Source organism: Bos indicus, chromosome 1 (assembly GCF_029378745.1).
Source record: "Bos indicus isolate NIAB-ARS_2022 breed Sahiwal x Tharparkar chromosome 1, NIAB-ARS_B.indTharparkar_mat_pri_1.0, whole genome shotgun sequence".
NCBI classification, from domain to species: domain Eukaryota; kingdom Metazoa; phylum Chordata; class Mammalia; order Artiodactyla; family Bovidae; genus Bos; species Bos indicus.
In genome coordinates this window covers 58,732,553-58,749,759 of record NC_091760.1, presented here as the reverse complement: position 1 = coordinate 58,749,759, position 17,207 = coordinate 58,732,553, and the positions used below count along the sequence as shown (strand labels likewise).

The 17,207-nt window shown below is 40.1% G+C and overlaps 1 protein-coding gene across 6 annotated transcripts in view; it reads left to right on the top strand.

Moving 5' to 3' along the window:
- CFAP44 (cilia and flagella associated protein 44) overlaps positions 1–17,207 on the top strand; it is a 118,173-nt gene that overhangs the window by 94,236 nt on the left and 6,730 nt on the right. For all 6 annotated transcript variants that reach the window (XM_019981280.2, XM_070788003.1, XM_070788011.1 and 3 more), the window contains 5 exons: positions 7,404–7,514; positions 8,650–8,780; positions 10,147–10,263; positions 11,161–11,362; positions 15,686–15,846. In XM_019981280.2, coding sequence (XP_019836839.2) covers positions 7,404–7,514; positions 8,650–8,780; positions 10,147–10,263; positions 11,161–11,362; positions 15,686–15,846 — 722 coding nt within the window. The remainder of the gene's footprint in view (positions 1–7,403; positions 7,515–8,649; positions 8,781–10,146; positions 10,264–11,160; positions 11,363–15,685; positions 15,847–17,207) is intronic.

Sequence of the window (17,207 nt, the reverse complement as noted above, 5' to 3'; positions counted from 1 at the left end):
AAAAGACCTAAACAGACATTTCTCCAAAGAAGACATACAGATCACTAACAAACACATGAAAAGATGCTCAACATTGCTCATTATTAGAGAAATGCAAATCAAAACTACAATGAAATACCACCTCACATCAGTCAGAATGGCCATCATCAAAAAGTCTACAAATGTAAATGCTGGAGAGGTTGTGGAGAAAAGGGACCACTCTTGCACTGTTGGGAATGTAAATTGATACAGCCACTATGGAAGACAGTATGGAGATTCCTTAAAAACTAGGAATAAAACCATCATATGACCCAGCAACCCCACTCCTAGGCGTATGATCTGAGGAAACCAAAATTGAAAAAGGTGCATGTATCCCAGTGCTCATTGCAGCACTATTTACAATAGCTAGAACGTGGAAGCAACTTAGGTGTCCATCGACAGATGAGTGGATAAAGAAGTCATGGTACATTTACACAATGGAATATTACTCAGCCATAAAAAAGAACACATTTGAGTCCATTCTGATGAGGTGGATGAATCTAGAACCTATTATACAGAGTGAAGTGAGTCAGAAAGATATGTATTCTGATGCACATATATGGAATCTAGAAAAATGGTATTGAAGAATTTATTTACAGGGCAACAATGGAGAAACAGACAGAGAATAGACTTATGGACATAGAGAGAGGGGAGGAGACGATGAGATGTATGGAGAGAGTAACATGGAAACTTACATTACCATATGTAAAATAGATAACCAACAGGAATTTGCTGTATGGCTCAGGAAACTCAAACAGGGGCTCTGTATCAATCTAGAGGGATGGGATCGGGAGACAGATAGGAGGGAGGTTCAAAAGGGAGGGGATATATGTATACCTATGGCTGATTCATGTGGAGGTTTGGTAGAAAACAACAAAATTCTATAAAGCAATTATCCTTCAATAAAATAGAAATTAAAAAAATGAATATAGACATGAGGATCACTGTACTGTCTTTATACTATATTTAGTTTTGAGTATCAGGAGAATACTAGCTTCAAAATATGACTTGGGAAGTCTTCTCCCCTTTTTTGGTGAAGGAAATGGCAACCCACTCCCGTATTCTTAACTGGATAATTCCATGGGCAGAGGAGCCTGGCAGGCTATAGTCCATCAGGTCACAAAGGGTTGGGTGTGACTTAGCAACTAAGCAACTCCCCTTTCTGATTTTTCTGGAAGATACTGTATAGAATTTATGGTAATTATTTAAATGTATAGTAGAGTTCTCCAGTGAAACTATTTGAGCCAATATATTTCTTCAAGGTAGTTTTACAATTAGAATTTCAGTGTTCTTAATAGTTACAGAACTATTCACATTATCTCCTTTATATTGGGTGGGTTGTGGTAATTTGTATTTTTTGTGGAATTGGTCTGTTTCATTTAAGTTGCCAAATTTATGTGCATAGAGATGCTCATTGTATTTCCTTGCTATCCTTTTAATGTCTGCAGGGTCTTTAGTAATACTGTCTGTTGCATTCTCGATATTGGTACCTTGTTTCTTAAATTCCTTTTTTTTTTTTTTTTTTTTGTAGTTTTACTAGAGGTTTGTCAGTTCAACTGATTTTTTTGAGAACAAGTCAGCTCTTTGCATAAGTGATTTTCTCTGTTTTCTGCTGTCAATTTTATTGCTTTCTGTTGTTATCTTTACTATTACCTTCCTTCAGCTTGCTTTGGGTTTATTTTGTACTCCTGTTCTTAAGGTTTTCAGGTGTGAGCTTAAATCACTGACTTGAGAATTTATTCTCTTTTCTAATTTAGCACTATAAATTTCTCTCTCAGCACTGCTCTAGTTGTATTCTACAAAACTTGAAGTTAATTTTCATTTACATTCAGGACAGTGTAGTTTTAAAATTTACATTGTGACTTCTGGATTCCGTGGATTATATAGAAGTGTGTTGTTTAGATCCAAGTGCTTTGAGATTTTCCTGTTATCTTTCTGTTATTGATTTCTAGTTTGATTCAGTTGTGGTCAGAGAACACATTCTGTGTGATTTCAATTCTTTTTTAGTTGCTGAGATTTGTTTTATGGTCTGACATATCTATCTTGCTGTATGTTCTGTGAGCACTTGCGAAGAATGTATTATATGTTGTATTGTTTTGTGTGACATGTTCTATTACTGTCAGTTAGATCCTGTTGATGGTATTGCTCAAGTCTTCTATATCCTTGTTGATTTTCTGTATGGTTGTTGCATCAAATGTTGAATTAAGGTGTGGAGGTCTCCAAATGCATTCATGGATTTATCTATTTCTCCTCTCATTTTTATCAGTTTTTACTTCCCATATTTCTCTTGTTTTATGCATACACTGTTAAGATTTCTATGTTTTCTTGATAAATTGGCATATTTATCATTATTTAATGTCTTTCTCTGTCTTGGGTAATTTTCCTTGCTCTGAAGTCCATTTTATCCTGTATTATTATAGTCATTTCTGCTTTGCTTTTATTAATAATTGTATGATATATCTTTTCCCTCCTTTTAATTTCAGCTTGACTATATAGTTGCATTAGAAGTGAATTTCTGGTAGCATATGGCTGAATAATGTTTTTCATCCACTCTGTCTTTTAATTGGTGTATTGAACCACTTATATTTGATCTATTAAGTCTGCCATTTTATATCTGTTTTGTCTTTTTTCTTTTTCCTACCTTCCTGTGGGTTAGTGAACATTTTTTAGAATTCCATTTTATTTTCTCTTGCACTTTTTACACTAATCATGTATGGATGTGAGAATTGGACTATAAATAAAGCTGAGTGCTGAAAAATTGATGCTTTTGAACTGTGGTGTTAGAGAAGACTCTTGAGAGTCCCTTGGACTGCAAGGAGATACAACCAGTCCATCCTAAAGGAAATCCTAAAGGAAATCCTGAATATTTATTGGAAGGACTGATGTTGAAGCTGAAACTCCAATACTTTGGCCACTTGATGCGAAGAACTGATTCTTTTGAAAAGACCCTGATGCTGGGAGGGATTGGGGGCAGAAGGAGAAGGGGACAACAGAGGATGAGATGGTTGGATGGCATCACCGACTCAATGGAGATGAGTTTGAGTGAACTCCGGGAGTTGGTGATAGACAGGGAGGCCTGGCGTGCTGTGATTCATGGGGTCGCAAAGAGTCGGACACGACTGAGCAACTGAACTGAACTGAGCACTTTTTAATATATCTCTTTGTATAACATTTTTAGTCGTTGCTGTCTATATTCTATGTATATGTGTGTGTGTGTGTGTGTGTGTGTGTATATATATATTCATTGTTTATCCCAGTCCAGCAGTGGCATCATTTTACCAATTTAAGTCAAGTATAGAATCTTTACCTGCCTTTATATCCCAGTTTCTTCCTCATTTATCATATGATTGTCTTAAATATTTCCTCTGCATACATCTGGAACCATATCAGACAATGTTATAATTTTTGCTTCAATTATCAAACATTATTTAAGCACTTTGAGGAAAGCCTATTCATATAGGCTTTATTCATATTTTTATTCAAAATTTCCTTTTTTAAAAAAGAAAAAAATTCCCTCTGCTTAAAGAGTTTCCTTTATCCATTCTTTTAGGGAGGGTATACTGGTGGCAATTAAAAATTTTTTTCCCATAATCTAATCAATAACCTCAGATATGCAGATGACACCACCCTTATGGCAGAAAGTGAAGAGGAACTAAAAAGCCTCTTGATAAAGGTGAAAGAGGAGAGTGAAAAAGTTGGCTTAAAATTCAACATTCAGAAAACAAAGATCATAGCATCTGGTCCCATCACTTCATGAGAAATAGATGGGGAAACAGTGTCAGACTTTATTTTTTGGGGCTCCAAAATCACTGCAGATGGTGACTGCAGCCATGAAATTAAAAGACGCTTACTCCTCGGAAGGAAAGTTATGACCAACCTAGATAGCATATTCAAAAGCAGAGACATTACTTTGCCAACAAAGGTCCGTCTAGTCAAGGCTATGGTTTTTCCAGTGGTCACGTATGGACGTGAGAGTTGGACTGTGAAGAAAGCTGAGTGCCGAAGAATTGAGGATTTTGAACTGTGGTGTTGGAGAAGACTCTTGAGAGTCCCTTGGACTGCAAGGAGATCCAACCAGTCCATTCTGAAGGAGATCAGCCCTGGGATTTCTTTGGAAGGAATGATGCTAAAGCTGAAACTCCAGTACTTTGGCCACCTCATGTGAAGAGTTGACTCATTGGAAAAGACTCTGATGCTGGGAGGGATTGGGGGCAGGAGGAGAAGGGGATGACAGAGGATGAGATGGCTGGATGGCATCACTGACTCGATGGACATGAGTCTGAGTGAACTCCGGGAGTTGGTGATGGACAGGGAGGCCTGGCGTGCTGCGATTCATGGGGTCGCAAAGAGTCGGACACGACTGAGCAACTGAACTGAAGTATGCCTTGATTTCCCCTCTTTTTCTGAAAGACGTTTTCATTGGATGCAGTATTCTAGGTTGATATTTCTTTCAACATTCGAAAAATACTGTGCCACTTCCTTCTGGTCACTGTGGTTTCTGGTGAGAAACCCTCTGATATTTAAATTGCTTATCCTCTGTAGGTGAAGAATCACTTTTCTTTCTTTGCCTTCAGTATTTTTTCTCTTTAGTTTTCAGAAGTTTGACTGTTATGTGATTTAGTGTCGATTTTGGAATTATCCTCTTTGGAATACATTCAAGTTCTTTAATCTGTAGGTTTATGTACTTGCCCAATTTGAGAAGTTTTCAGCCATTATTTCTTCAAGTCTTTTTAAAGACCTCCTCTTTCCTGACTCCTTCATGGCACTCTGATGCCATGACTGTGAGACTTTCATTATGATCCCATTGGCCCCTGAGGCTCTGGGGTTTGGGTTTTGTTTGTTTCAGTTGGTTTTCTTTTTATGGTTCAGATTGACTAATTCCTATTTTTCTATCTTCAAGTTCATGGATTCATTTTTCTGTCCCTTCTATTCTACTGTTGACCCCATCCCTTAGTTTTCATTATTGTATTTTTCAGTTCTAAAGTTTCCATTTACTTTTTCCTTATATAAATAAATAAAAAGCCTCAGACTATTTTATATCTTTGCTTCAAGTGTGTTCATAATTGCTCACTGAAGCATTTTTATCCTGCATGTTTAAAATACTTCATCAGATAATTCTGTTTCTGTCATCTTGGTGTTAACATGTATTGATTGTCTTTTTTCATTCAGTTAGAGATCTTTCTGGTTCTTGGTATGACTTTCAGCTAAAACCTGGAAACTTTCCTATTATGTATTAGACTCTGTATCCTACTTAAATCTTCTGGTTTACTTGGCTTTCTCTAACACTGTTTTGCCAGAGGAAGGAATGGGTGCCTCCTCCTTATTGCCAGGTGGAGGTACTCATGTTTTACTGTCATGGAAGGAAGGGAGATTTCCTTGTTACTTCTGTGTGCAGATGGGAGGGCTAGCTCCTCACAGAGTCTCTACTGACAACATGGTGGGAAGGCCTTGGCACCTCTGGGCAATGGTAGAAGTCCTGACTCCCCACCAGGCCTCTTCTGACACCGCCTCTGCAGGGAGGGTGAAGAGAACCTTATTGCTGCCCTCTGAGAATGAAGGTCCAGACTGTGATCGCCACAGACATCTTGGTGGTTGGTGGGTAAGGGGACTGGTTACCCTCAGAAAGAATAAATATCTTGACTCTTTACTTGACGTTTTCTGACACCATCCTAGTTGGAATGGTGGGGTGCCTCATTACAGCTTGGCAAGGGTATATTCTGTGAGCACTTGCAAATAATGTACATGGTACTGTTTTATGTGAAATGTTTTGGCTTGTCTAGGCTCCATTAGGCCTTTGCCAATGTGGGTGTGAGTGGGACCATGGTATTTTTGTGCGGTGTTTCTTCAAGTTTTCTGTGTTGCTAATCTGCCTCTTTTTGGTCATTTGGCTGGAGAGAGCAGGTTCTGATTGGGTCTTCCTGTGTCCCTACCTGTTGGTGTTTCAGGTTAGACTGACTCCGTCTTCTTCACCTCAGAGATATATATGGCAAAAAGAAAATCCAAGCAAATCACCACAGTGTTGTTCCTCAGGATTCCAAGTGCATAGTAGATCTGCCTTCTCCTTTCCACTTCTCAGAGTTTTCTTGTGTTCGTTTTATATTTAATGTCCAGGGGTTTTAGCTGTATTTAGTGGGAAGAATAGGGGAAGTAGATCTACTTCATCTTCCTGAAAGCCGACATCTATGTAAGAATTTTAAAGCCTAATTATAAACATTGATTTATTTCATAAGGTGGTACAGATCACTAATTTTAGGAGACATCTTAATTTAAGAAGTTTTCTAGTGAGTATGAGGTCCAGTTATCTTTATATTTTTTGATGTTCCATAAAATAGAAACCATTAATTGTTCATACATGGACTCAAAGTGTTTTGAAAGAAAATGGAGTAGAATTGAGTGGAAGAGGCATACAATCCTTATCTAAAATTTTTGGGAACAGATATATTTTAGTATTCAAAAAATTTATATTTTATAAAACATATTAAACATATGATATGATGTTGTTAAAGAAATAATCATTCATGACACTTGTTAATGAACAATAAGGCAGACTTTATTCAGGGGACCACTATCATGGGATTTTATAGTAAGAGAGATCAGCTCAACTCTGAATACAAGGCAAATGGAGGCTTATAGCCAAGGAGTAAGATTGGGGTTAGTTGATGGAAAATTACTGAGAGGTAGGGTAAGTCTTTGCTAAACTGACATAACAGGATTTTTGTTGAAGGCAGGCCAGAGTGATAAGATATTAAGGCTAAGGGAAAAGGAATTTAACCAGATATTAAGAGTAGTGAATTTTACCAAATTGACTCAACAGGACTCTTGCTAAAACTCGACTAAATGGGCCAAGGACAGAGCGTGGGCCAAGGACCAGACAGAGGACTCAGAGGAGCCTGACTCAAGTTTGGTTAAAGGAGAGCCTGTGTCAACTAACAACCCCAACAGGGTTTGGTGCAGAATCTCTAAATCAAACATTTAATATTAATACTTCCACAGTAAGACATGAATATTCACACTAAGTAGGTTAAGTAAAGATTATAACTAGTATTACTTAGTTCAGAGAAGTTGTGAAAATCCTCTCTGTTTTCAGAGCACTATGCTGTATAACCAAGGGTGCATTAGGTAGATCACAGCACAAGCAGGTCGGTCTCACCCCGCTCTCACTCAATGCACCGAAATTAATTGCATAACCTTCTGCAGGCACTTGAGTTTGTGGTCCCTGTGTCCTTAACTATTTTAAATTCTTCTAAAAATATTGAGTAATTTCCTTATTTACCCCTTGTTTTCCTAGTAACTAATTCATTGAAAATGATTTATTTTTAAAATCTGGGATTTATCTTAACACAGGAACTTCTCTACTTATTAACAGTATTTTTCTCTCTCCTTAGATGAAGAGGAGGAAAGTGAAGAATCAAGTGAAGAAGAATCCAGCTTGGAGAGTGATGAGGATGAGTCTGGATCTGAAGATGAGGTTTTTGATGATTCTATCTGCCCGACAAGTAAGTTGGATAAAACCGTGCATTCTTTGTGACGTTTGACTATGGATGATAATACCAAAAAGGCCCTCTTTTTTGGTTTCTCAATTGTTTCATAATATTTAAGGAAAGGATGGTATAATAAGCATGAAGTATAGTCTAATACTTTTGGGGACTCTCTAGATAATTTACTTCCTATTTCTTGAGGCTGCTATTTATGAGTACCAAATTAAATAATCTGCAGACAATCTATAGTTGATTCAGTCATAAATTATGCAGAGTTTCATTTTACTGAGAAACAGAAAATTTATATATGTGTATGTACATGTGTGTATTTAAAACTACATATGTGTATTTTTATAAAACTCTCCCTTTTTGCCAAACCATTAAATTTTCATATTTCAAACCTGTTTTTTAAGGGCAATTTTTATGTCTCCTGGAGATTCTTGGCAATTTATATTCACTGTTTTCACTGGTGAAACCAGTCTGAAATATTCTTACAGTCTTAAGATTCTTATGTGAGTGAAAGTCAGTCAGTCATGTCTGACTCTGCAACCCCATGGACTATACAGTCCATGGAGTTCTCCAGGCCTGAATACTGGAGTCGGTAGCCTTTCCCTTCTCCAGGGGATCTTCCCAGCCCAGGGATCGAACCCAGGTCTCCTGCATTGCAGGTGGATTCTTTACCAGCTGAGCCACAAAGGAAGCCCAAGAATACTGGAGTGGGTAGCCTGTCCTCTCTCTGGGGATCTTCCCGACCCAGGAATTGAACTGGAATCTCCTGCATTGCAGGCAGAACATCAGTACTAACATCACAGCCACTATCATGATTATTATTCTTTTTTTTAAATATTAGCTACGCTGGGTCTCAGTTGCAGCACTGGGGTCTTTGATCTTCGTTCCAGCATGCAGAATCTAGTTCCCTGACCAGGGATTGAACCCAAGTCCCCTGAATTGAGAGTTCAGAGTCTTAGCCACTGGACTGGCAGGAAAGTCTCTATCATGATTATTAATACCATTATAATTTCTACCTGGAGCCCTAAGTGTAGTGAAACCTTATTGGAGCAGGTGGACATTAATTCTGAAGCCCCAAAGTCCACACTTATTACTATATTCTCTAACAAATGGAGCTGCTTTTTCATTTTGACTGTCTTTTCAGATTGTGATATGGGTCTCTTTGAACTGGCCCTTCAACTTCGAGAGAAAAGGCTGGACATTGAAGAGGCTTTAGTTGAAGAAAAAAAAATGATCGATAACCTCAAAAAAGAACACGATACACTGTCCAAAAAAGTACGTTATTCTGCCTTTTTCAGGTCTGTTTATCGTCTCCCAACATGCTACACCTCCTTCTAGCTATAATACTGCTATTTCATAGCAATGGCATGAGTTAAGGCTTATTGTTAGAAGAGAGACATATCCCATGTTGCATCCATTTACAGACGTCTTTGAGGGCCGTTGCCCCTTTGATGATTGGAACTTTTTCTAAATCATTGGCCCTGAAACTTTTTTGATTATATACTTCTGGAAATTTAAAAAAAAATTGTGGAGCACATATTCCCACAGTAAATGTATATTCATTTAGGTATTATACCCATAAACTATTGTACTAATTATATTTCATGTGTTATGAAACATTTCGGAGAAGGCAATGGCACCCCACTCCAGTACTCTTGCCTGGAAAATCCCATGGATGAAGGAGCCTGGTAGGCTGCAGTCCATGGGGTCGCTAAGAGTTGGACACGACTGAGCGACTTCGCTTTCACTTTTCACTTTCATGCATTGGAGAAGGAAATGGCAACCCACTCCAGTGTTCTTGCCTGGAGAATCCCAGGGACGGGGGAGCCTGCTGGGCTGCCATCTATGGAGTCGCACAGAGTTGGCCACGACTGAAGTGACTTAGCATAGCATAGCATAGCATGAAACATTTGCAAAAACAGAGAATAAAAAGAATAAGATAAAAATTTTAAAAAAAAGGAAACTCTATTTTCTTTCTGGACCCCAGTAGAACACTTTGACATTCTGAGGTGTATGCATTCCTTTGGGAGTCCACTAAGCTAAACTTCCGGTACAGCTGTATAGATTTTTTCTGCCATATCTACTCTGTTTCCCTCTTAGGTACTCTTTCCTAGAGCAGCATCACTTGATTCATATTCAGAAATGTTTTTGGTAGGCTGCTTCTCCACTTGCAAAAGGGAAATGGCTTGGAAAGCTTTCAAGTATTTTAGGAGATGAGGCATGTACTTTAAAAATACTGTAGTTAGTAATTTCATTACCATAAAGGGCTTTCTTCGCTAATTTATCGAGGTCCTTATGACCAAATGAGATTTGAACCATCGTTACAGAGATACTAGAGGCTGAGAGATGATTTTCCTGCAGAAAATAAAAGGGAGATGGGAACACGTCCTCTGCGTTTTCATTCACAAAATCTCTACAACTCTGGGGTCATAGGAACAAGTGAAAAAGTGGTGTGGCTCATGACTTAGCAGAAAGAGAATAATACACACTTCTGGGGAGCAGTCTGGGATTATCTGTTTAATCCAGCCCAACAAGGCAGATCCAGCTCATATTTTTTGTTCCTCCCCAGTGGTTTCATTTATCACCTTAGGTATATATTCACCGAATCCTGTTAACATCTCGCACTTGGGGCTTTCTACAGGTAAAAATTGTGGCAACTAATCTGAACGCAGCAGAGGAGGCCCTGGAGGCTTATCAACGTGAGAAGCAGCAGCGGCTGAATGAACTGCTGGTTGTGATCCCGTTGAAGCTCCACCAGGTGATGGGGCTGGAGGTTGCCCCACCCTCTCTGAGCAGAAGAGCCATCACCCTCAGACTTTTCCAGAGAAAGATTCATGGGACACTGGTGGGGAGAAGGGCAGTCCTTGTCTGAGACATCTACTTGCAGAATGACACCCCAGTGGTTCTTACCTCTTCTGAGATTATTATAAAAGCATAATATCAAAACATGTATATTTCCTGGTGGTCATTATGACTTTGAAAGTTGAATCACTTCAAATCTGAAGCAATGAGGAGCCTATGACTTAAAAGAATGGCTTGGAGGTTGAAATCTTCTTGTCTCTTGGACACATGTCACTTTTCACACCTTCTTTAAATAGACATGGACTAATGGGGCAAGAATGATCTTCCCTATTATTTACTTGTTAATGAGGGAGGTTAAGATAAAAGGAAAATACTTTTTCCCCTTTTCTTTGTTCATCTCTATATCCCACTTGAATTACAACTTACATTAAAATGCAGAGATCGTATCAGCAAAAGCCCCTTGTGATATATTTTGTCAGGTAAAGAAAGAAAGCTGTATTTGAGAAGAAAAACCGAGGAGGATCAGCCTTACATATATCTTGTTTAACCTGACCCAAACTGGATTCACTGTCTGTAGCAGTTTGCCAAATATTCCAGCCCTGAAATGTCTGTTCCATCCTTAGGCAGTAGATATCCAGCGTGGTCATTTTGGAAAGATTTGCTGTCCCAGAGGGATGTAATGTGACTTCTTTTTGAAAGCAGCTTCCTGCTTTTACCTTCCTCAGTGGTGAGAGTTAGGAGACCAAAGGTCATGACCTAACAAGGGACAGGAAAAGAAGCACATCCCTTTCTATGACTTTACAATTAGTTTGGTTTTTGTCTATTTGATACCAGTTTTGTCATGCTTTTGTAGATAGAGTATGTGCTATTTGGAGAAATACCGAGTGATCTTTCTGGAGCTTTGGTCTTTTCCAACCGCTCCTTGGGACGACTGCAAGAACGAATTGTCCAGCTCCATGAGGAAAATTCCAAGCAGCAAAAACTTAACAAAGAATGCCGGGAGAGGCGTAAGCAGCTTATCCGAGAAAAGAGAGAGATGGCCAAAACGATACAGAGTGAGTAGTAAGCCCATGGCTTACCTAGTAATATTTATTGATTACAGAGGGAATGTCAAGTGGTCATCTCCAGTTCTGAAAACAGTAGGTTGTCACAGATCCAAACTGCTGAACAGAAATAACACCTTCCCCTCTTTCTACTTACTGTCTCTCCTGATGCTATCAAAAAGTTACTCTATTTTAAAAAGGATAAATCTTTTGTCATAGAAACAATTTCTCACGATTTTTAAAGGTTTTATGTTTAATAAAATGTAGAAAAATATTAAAAAATACCCACTACCAAGCTTAAGAAATAAAGCACTGAAGATATAATTGATGGCCTTTCTCTTTCTAGTATCATTCTGCTCTCTGCTTCCCCAGGATCAACCATGAGGCAGGTACATACACATATAGATGTATTCACACACACTATATGAAGTGTCTTTGCATGTTTTGGGTGTAATTTGCAACTCACTTTATTAACCCATTTTTTGAGAGTAATCTGTAATGCTACAGATAATTAGCCATTTTAACTGCTACTACAGTATGCCATTGGACTATAAGAGTTTTTCTTTGGCCTCCTGTTGATGGATATTTAGGGTACTTGTAATTTTTCATGATTACAGACCGTGTTTCAGTGAACCTTCTTGCACATGTATCCCTGTGCATGTGTGGGAGGAGGTGTGTCCCCAGGAGTGGGGACTGTGGGTGACACGGGCTGTGTGTGTGCATTTTCTGCTCGCCCGGGTATTGTCAAGTTGTCCTCCAAACTGGTTGCACCGTCTTCTCTTCCTACTGTTTCCCTCGCCACCCGGGAGGGTGAGAATTGCCTAGGTTCCATAGTCTCATCAACACTTAGTAATGTCAGACTTTCACATATCTGTCAACCTGGTATATGTTAAAATTGTATTTCACTGTGCTTTTTGTTTCCCTAGCTCCTTGAGATTGAATGTCTTCACATACACTTATTTGCCATTTATTTGTGTTCTCATATGAAACTTGCCTGCTATACACCTTGCCCGTTTTTTTACTTCTGTTTTTTATTTTTCTTATTGATTGTAGGGAGTTTTTTTTCTTTTTCCCTCTATATTCTGTCTTTATCTATTACATGTATTTTGAATCTTTTCTAGTATGTATCTTGCCTTTTTATTAGGTGTATCTTTTTGGGATACAGACATTTAAAATTTTAATATAATTAATTTATCAACCTGTTTATAGTTTGCGCATTGTGTGTACAGCACAATGTATGTGTATGACTTAAATCCTTTCCTATTTTGAGGTCATATTTTTCTATTGTTTCCTCTGTTAGTAGTGTTCCTTACTTTTATGTTCTTAGTTCACCTGGAATTGAGGTATATAGTATAAGATGTCGGAGAAGGCAATAGCACCCACTCCGGTACTCTTGCCTGGAAAATCCCGTGGACGGAGGAGCCTGGTGGGCTGCAGTCCATGCGGTCGCTAAGAGTTGGACACAACTGAGCGACTTCACTTTGACTTTTCACTTTCATGCATTGGAGAAGGAAATGGCAACCCACTCCAGTGTTCTTGCCTGGAGAATCCCAGGGATGGGGAGCCTGGTGGGCTGCCGTCTATGGGGTCGCACAGAGTCAGACACGACTGAAGTGACTTAGCAGCAGCAGTATAAGATGTATGGAGTAAAGACATGGAACATATATAAGTGATGAAGTATTCCAACTTTAATAACAATAAAATTACGAGTGGTATAATAGCATCTACCTTAATGCCCCAGAACTGTACACTTATTTTTTTGGCCACATCACATGGCATGTGGACTCTTAGTTCCCCGACCAGGGTTTGAACCGTGCACTGGGAGCATGGAATCATAAGTACTAGACAGCAAGGGAAGCCCCAGAAGTGTACACTTTTAAAAGACTAAAATGGTACATTTTGTTATGTGAATTTTGCCACAGTTAAATATTTTTTTAAAAGAAAATTTGGAAAGGAAAAAGGGAGGAATATAGTTGTCAGTCAGTCCAAGTTGCTTGAATTTGTAGAGGTCAGTCTTCAGGGAGATGGTGGTTCTGCTCTCATGGGTGGCTGGATTATAAAATTTTAAAATACGTGTAAGGACTCTGTATTTGAATAACATTTGAGACACAGAGTTTTCTCAGGTGTAAACCTCGCAGCCCCAATGTTTCTTTCGTACTTCACATTCCTTTGGCTTCTGTAGCTTGTGAATGTTGTTTATATTTGGAAATACTATTTGTCAAACCAAGGGAACAAACTAGCATGAAAATGAGAGAAACTTGTTTCCATTTGAGTAACCTCTCAGTTTGGGAAAATGTGTGAAGATGAAATGAAGTATTCATATTTTTGGAATGTTGGTTGAAATTTAAAAAAAAAAAAAAAGGTTCTGTGTAGTAGAAGTTTTATTCAGTGGTTTTCAGTTCTTCTGCCACCCCTGGTTTGTTTTCTGAAAGCAAGTTGTGGGTCTGGTTAAAGACTGATCTTCTAATTCTGAAGGTGAAACTAGGAGTGGGTTCCTTTCCTATAACTCAGAGAACAAAGGCTTAACAGTGATGAGAAACACCACAGTCGCTCACTGGTGCCTTCCTCCATCCCAGACCCAATGGGGAAGAGGAGGAGAGTTTAGAACATGAGGTGGGAAGGCAAGTTCTCTCCTTTTCAAGAAGAGCACAGCTTGCAGCCACAGGGAGGGAGATGGGGAGCAGGGGGTGTTCCGGAAGGCTTTCTGTCCCCAGGGAATACTAGCTGTGGGAAGGGCAAAGACCAGAGTCCATGTCCTAGTACACGAGGCTGCCTTGGGAGAGGGCACCCTGATATATGGGCTAGCTGGGGGAGTCAAGGTTCTTACTGAGGGGGCCAAGCAGGCAGCCACAGGCTAGATACACTAGAGCAAATAATCCAGTCACTATTTCATTTGCATCACTAATTATCATGGCCACCACATGATGCAAGTACATGGGGGTGCCACTCACATAGAAATGAATAACCCTTCCTGGATTGTGCAAATGGCAGTCATGCCAATTATGCCATTATCATTCAGTCGTGGTAACGATTATACCTGAATACACATTCCTGCCCAGTTACTGAATTGCATCATCTTGTTATCTGTTAGGGCCTTCAGAATTCACTTAGGGGATTCTGGTCAAAGAAAATTTTGTTACAAGGTTATACTTTCTTAAAATCCCACAAATCGAATTTTATCCAGGTTTTCCAGCATTCCCATGTTGAGGAAAGACAATAAAACAAAAGGAAAACGTTGCATGTTAGATGGAGAGAACTGTTAAGAAAAAAAAATTAAAAAGAATGGGAAAGAGTGCTGAGGCCTGTAGGAGGCCAAGGAGGAGTTCTCTGTAAATGTGATATACTTGCTAAGACGTCGTTCTCCCTAATGGTTAGAGGACAAGTCACACTTGGTTGCTGCTGTTGCTAAGTCGCTTCAGTCGTGTCCGACTCTGTGCAACCCTATAGACGGCAGCCCACCAGGCTCCCCCGTCCCTGGGATTCTCCAGGCAAGAACACTGGAGTGGGTTGCCATTTCCTTCTCCAATGCATGATAGTGAAAAGTGAAAGGGAAGTTGCTCAGTCATGTTCGAACCTCAGCGACCGCATGGACTGCAGCCCACCAGGCTCCTCCATCCATGGGATTTTCCAGGCAAGAGTACTGGAGTGGGGTGCCATCACCTTCTCTGGTCACACTTGGTTACACCTTCAGAAATGAGTGTACGGGAAATGAGTCTATCACAGTCTCACAGCTTGTTTTCAGAAAATGGGCTGTGTGGGACCAGCCACGTGGCTATATTGGGAAGAGAATTCCAGGGAAGGTAATTCCAGAGGATTCCTTATGAGAATACCCAAGTGAGCCTGGAATGTTTGAGAAGTAAGAGGTGTCTGGAGTAAATGAGAGAGGTGTGAGAGCTAACAGGGGCAGGGCAGGTAGGACCCTGTGAGCCACTGCCAGGAGTTTAGTGTTTTTACTCGGAGGTGGAAACTGCTGTTCAGTACCTATTTTAGTCTTAGCACAAGATGTTACAGAGATCAGTAGTAGAAAATTAAACCCAAAGGCTTTATAACCCGTTGGAGCCCATGAACAGTCTGAGCAGGGGCAGACCGGAGCGTGTAAACCACCTGAGAAAGGTGAGTCTGTTTCACCCGGGAACTTGAAGCTGATGAAAAGCCAGTGCAGGAATGTGCATCCTAAGTGAGGCAAGCAGTAGGTGCAGTGTCGCGGAGGAAAACCCAACTGGTAACATAAGGTCTCTTACCATCATCTTGCAAAAGCTGTTCCTTAGAATGGTGTTGTTCGTTTAATAACAGTGGGGGCTTCTGAACAGCCTGACAGTGGTTGTCTTCTTTTAGAAATGGAAGAAACAGTCAGTCAACTAATGATTAGCAAGTTTGGCCGCGTGATCAATCTAGAAGCCCTTCAGACACTTTCTGTGAATACAACGCTTGAAGAACTAAAGATCAAAAAGCTTCGAAAGGAGCTATCGAATGTAAAGGAAATGAAAATGTGGGAGGTAAGGATGAGAGGGCAGGTGACCCCCTGGGCAGAGGTGAGAACTCCTAGTGAGCAGTCAGGGGGTCCCTGCAGAGCATCTCTACATCCGTACAGCTAGAGCATCTCACAGGCCCCTGTGAGCCCCACTGAGTTCCCCCATGGTCTTAAGTCTGTCTCTGCTTCCTCATCATTCACTTAATTGGAGGTACTGGTCTATCTTGGGATGAAAGCACCAGCACTGGGGTGCAGGATTCATGTAAATATGAGGGCAGCATGGCATGAAGGAGAGATTCCACTCTGAGGTCCGCATTAATGTGTAAATGCTCTAAGTGTTAGACGTGAACTGCTGTACTCTATGCCTTCTAAGTCACTTCAGTCGTGTCCATCTGTTTGTGACCCCATGGACTGTAGCCCACCAGGCTTCTCTGTCCATGGGATTCTCCAGGCAAGAATACTGGACTGGGTTGCCAAGCCCTCCTACAGGGGAATCTTCCCAACCCAGGGATCAAACTCTCTTATGTCTCCTGCATTGGCAGGTGGGTTCTTTACCACTAGTAGCACCTGGTAATGCTCTGAGGATCCTCCTATAATTCTATATAGGTTTTGCATGTCGTTTCCATTCGAGAAATTAGAAAAGCATCTTGAAGTAATAGATTTTATAACAAGGTATATACCATTTAGCTGGTAGGGTCTTAAATGTTAAATGCCTACACTGTTCCTGGAGCCATGAGATGAGGCAGGATTCCAGTGACAGCCTGATTCAAAGAGAGGGGCTTTTACAAAGATTTTATAAGCTCACCAATCACACGGCTTCTCTAGTTTTCTGACTTAACAGCAGATAGGGAAGGAGGAGAGGTTCCCAGTGTATCTTTTCTTATCTAAGATTTGTCACTGTACTGTGGAGAAACAAATTACTCCAGCGCTGGTGTCAGTGGGACTGGTTCCTATGAGGGTAGTGCTGGAGATAATATGTGCAATCTAAAATAATTTGTTGGAGCAATAGGGTAACAAAGGAAAGCCACTGGCAGACGTATGGCCATTGAAGCTGGTCACCTTGAGGATTCTGGGCCAACACTGGGGGGAAACGTGGTATAGGAAAGTTTCTGGTTAAACAATCATTCTCCCTTTTAATTAATGAACACCAGCACTCAGTCAGCATACTAATATCCTTCCTCAGAAGTGGAGTGATACGTATCTCCACCTTATTTTTGCCTACTTTCATTCTTTTTTTTCTCTAATCAAACCACACCCGATGCACCTGCTTCTGATTATATTACTGGCTTACTATATATCCCCATGTGCATAGGGCTTCCCTGGTGGCTCAGATGGTAAAGAATCTGCCTGCAATGTGGGAGGACCTGGGTTGGGAAAATTCTCCTG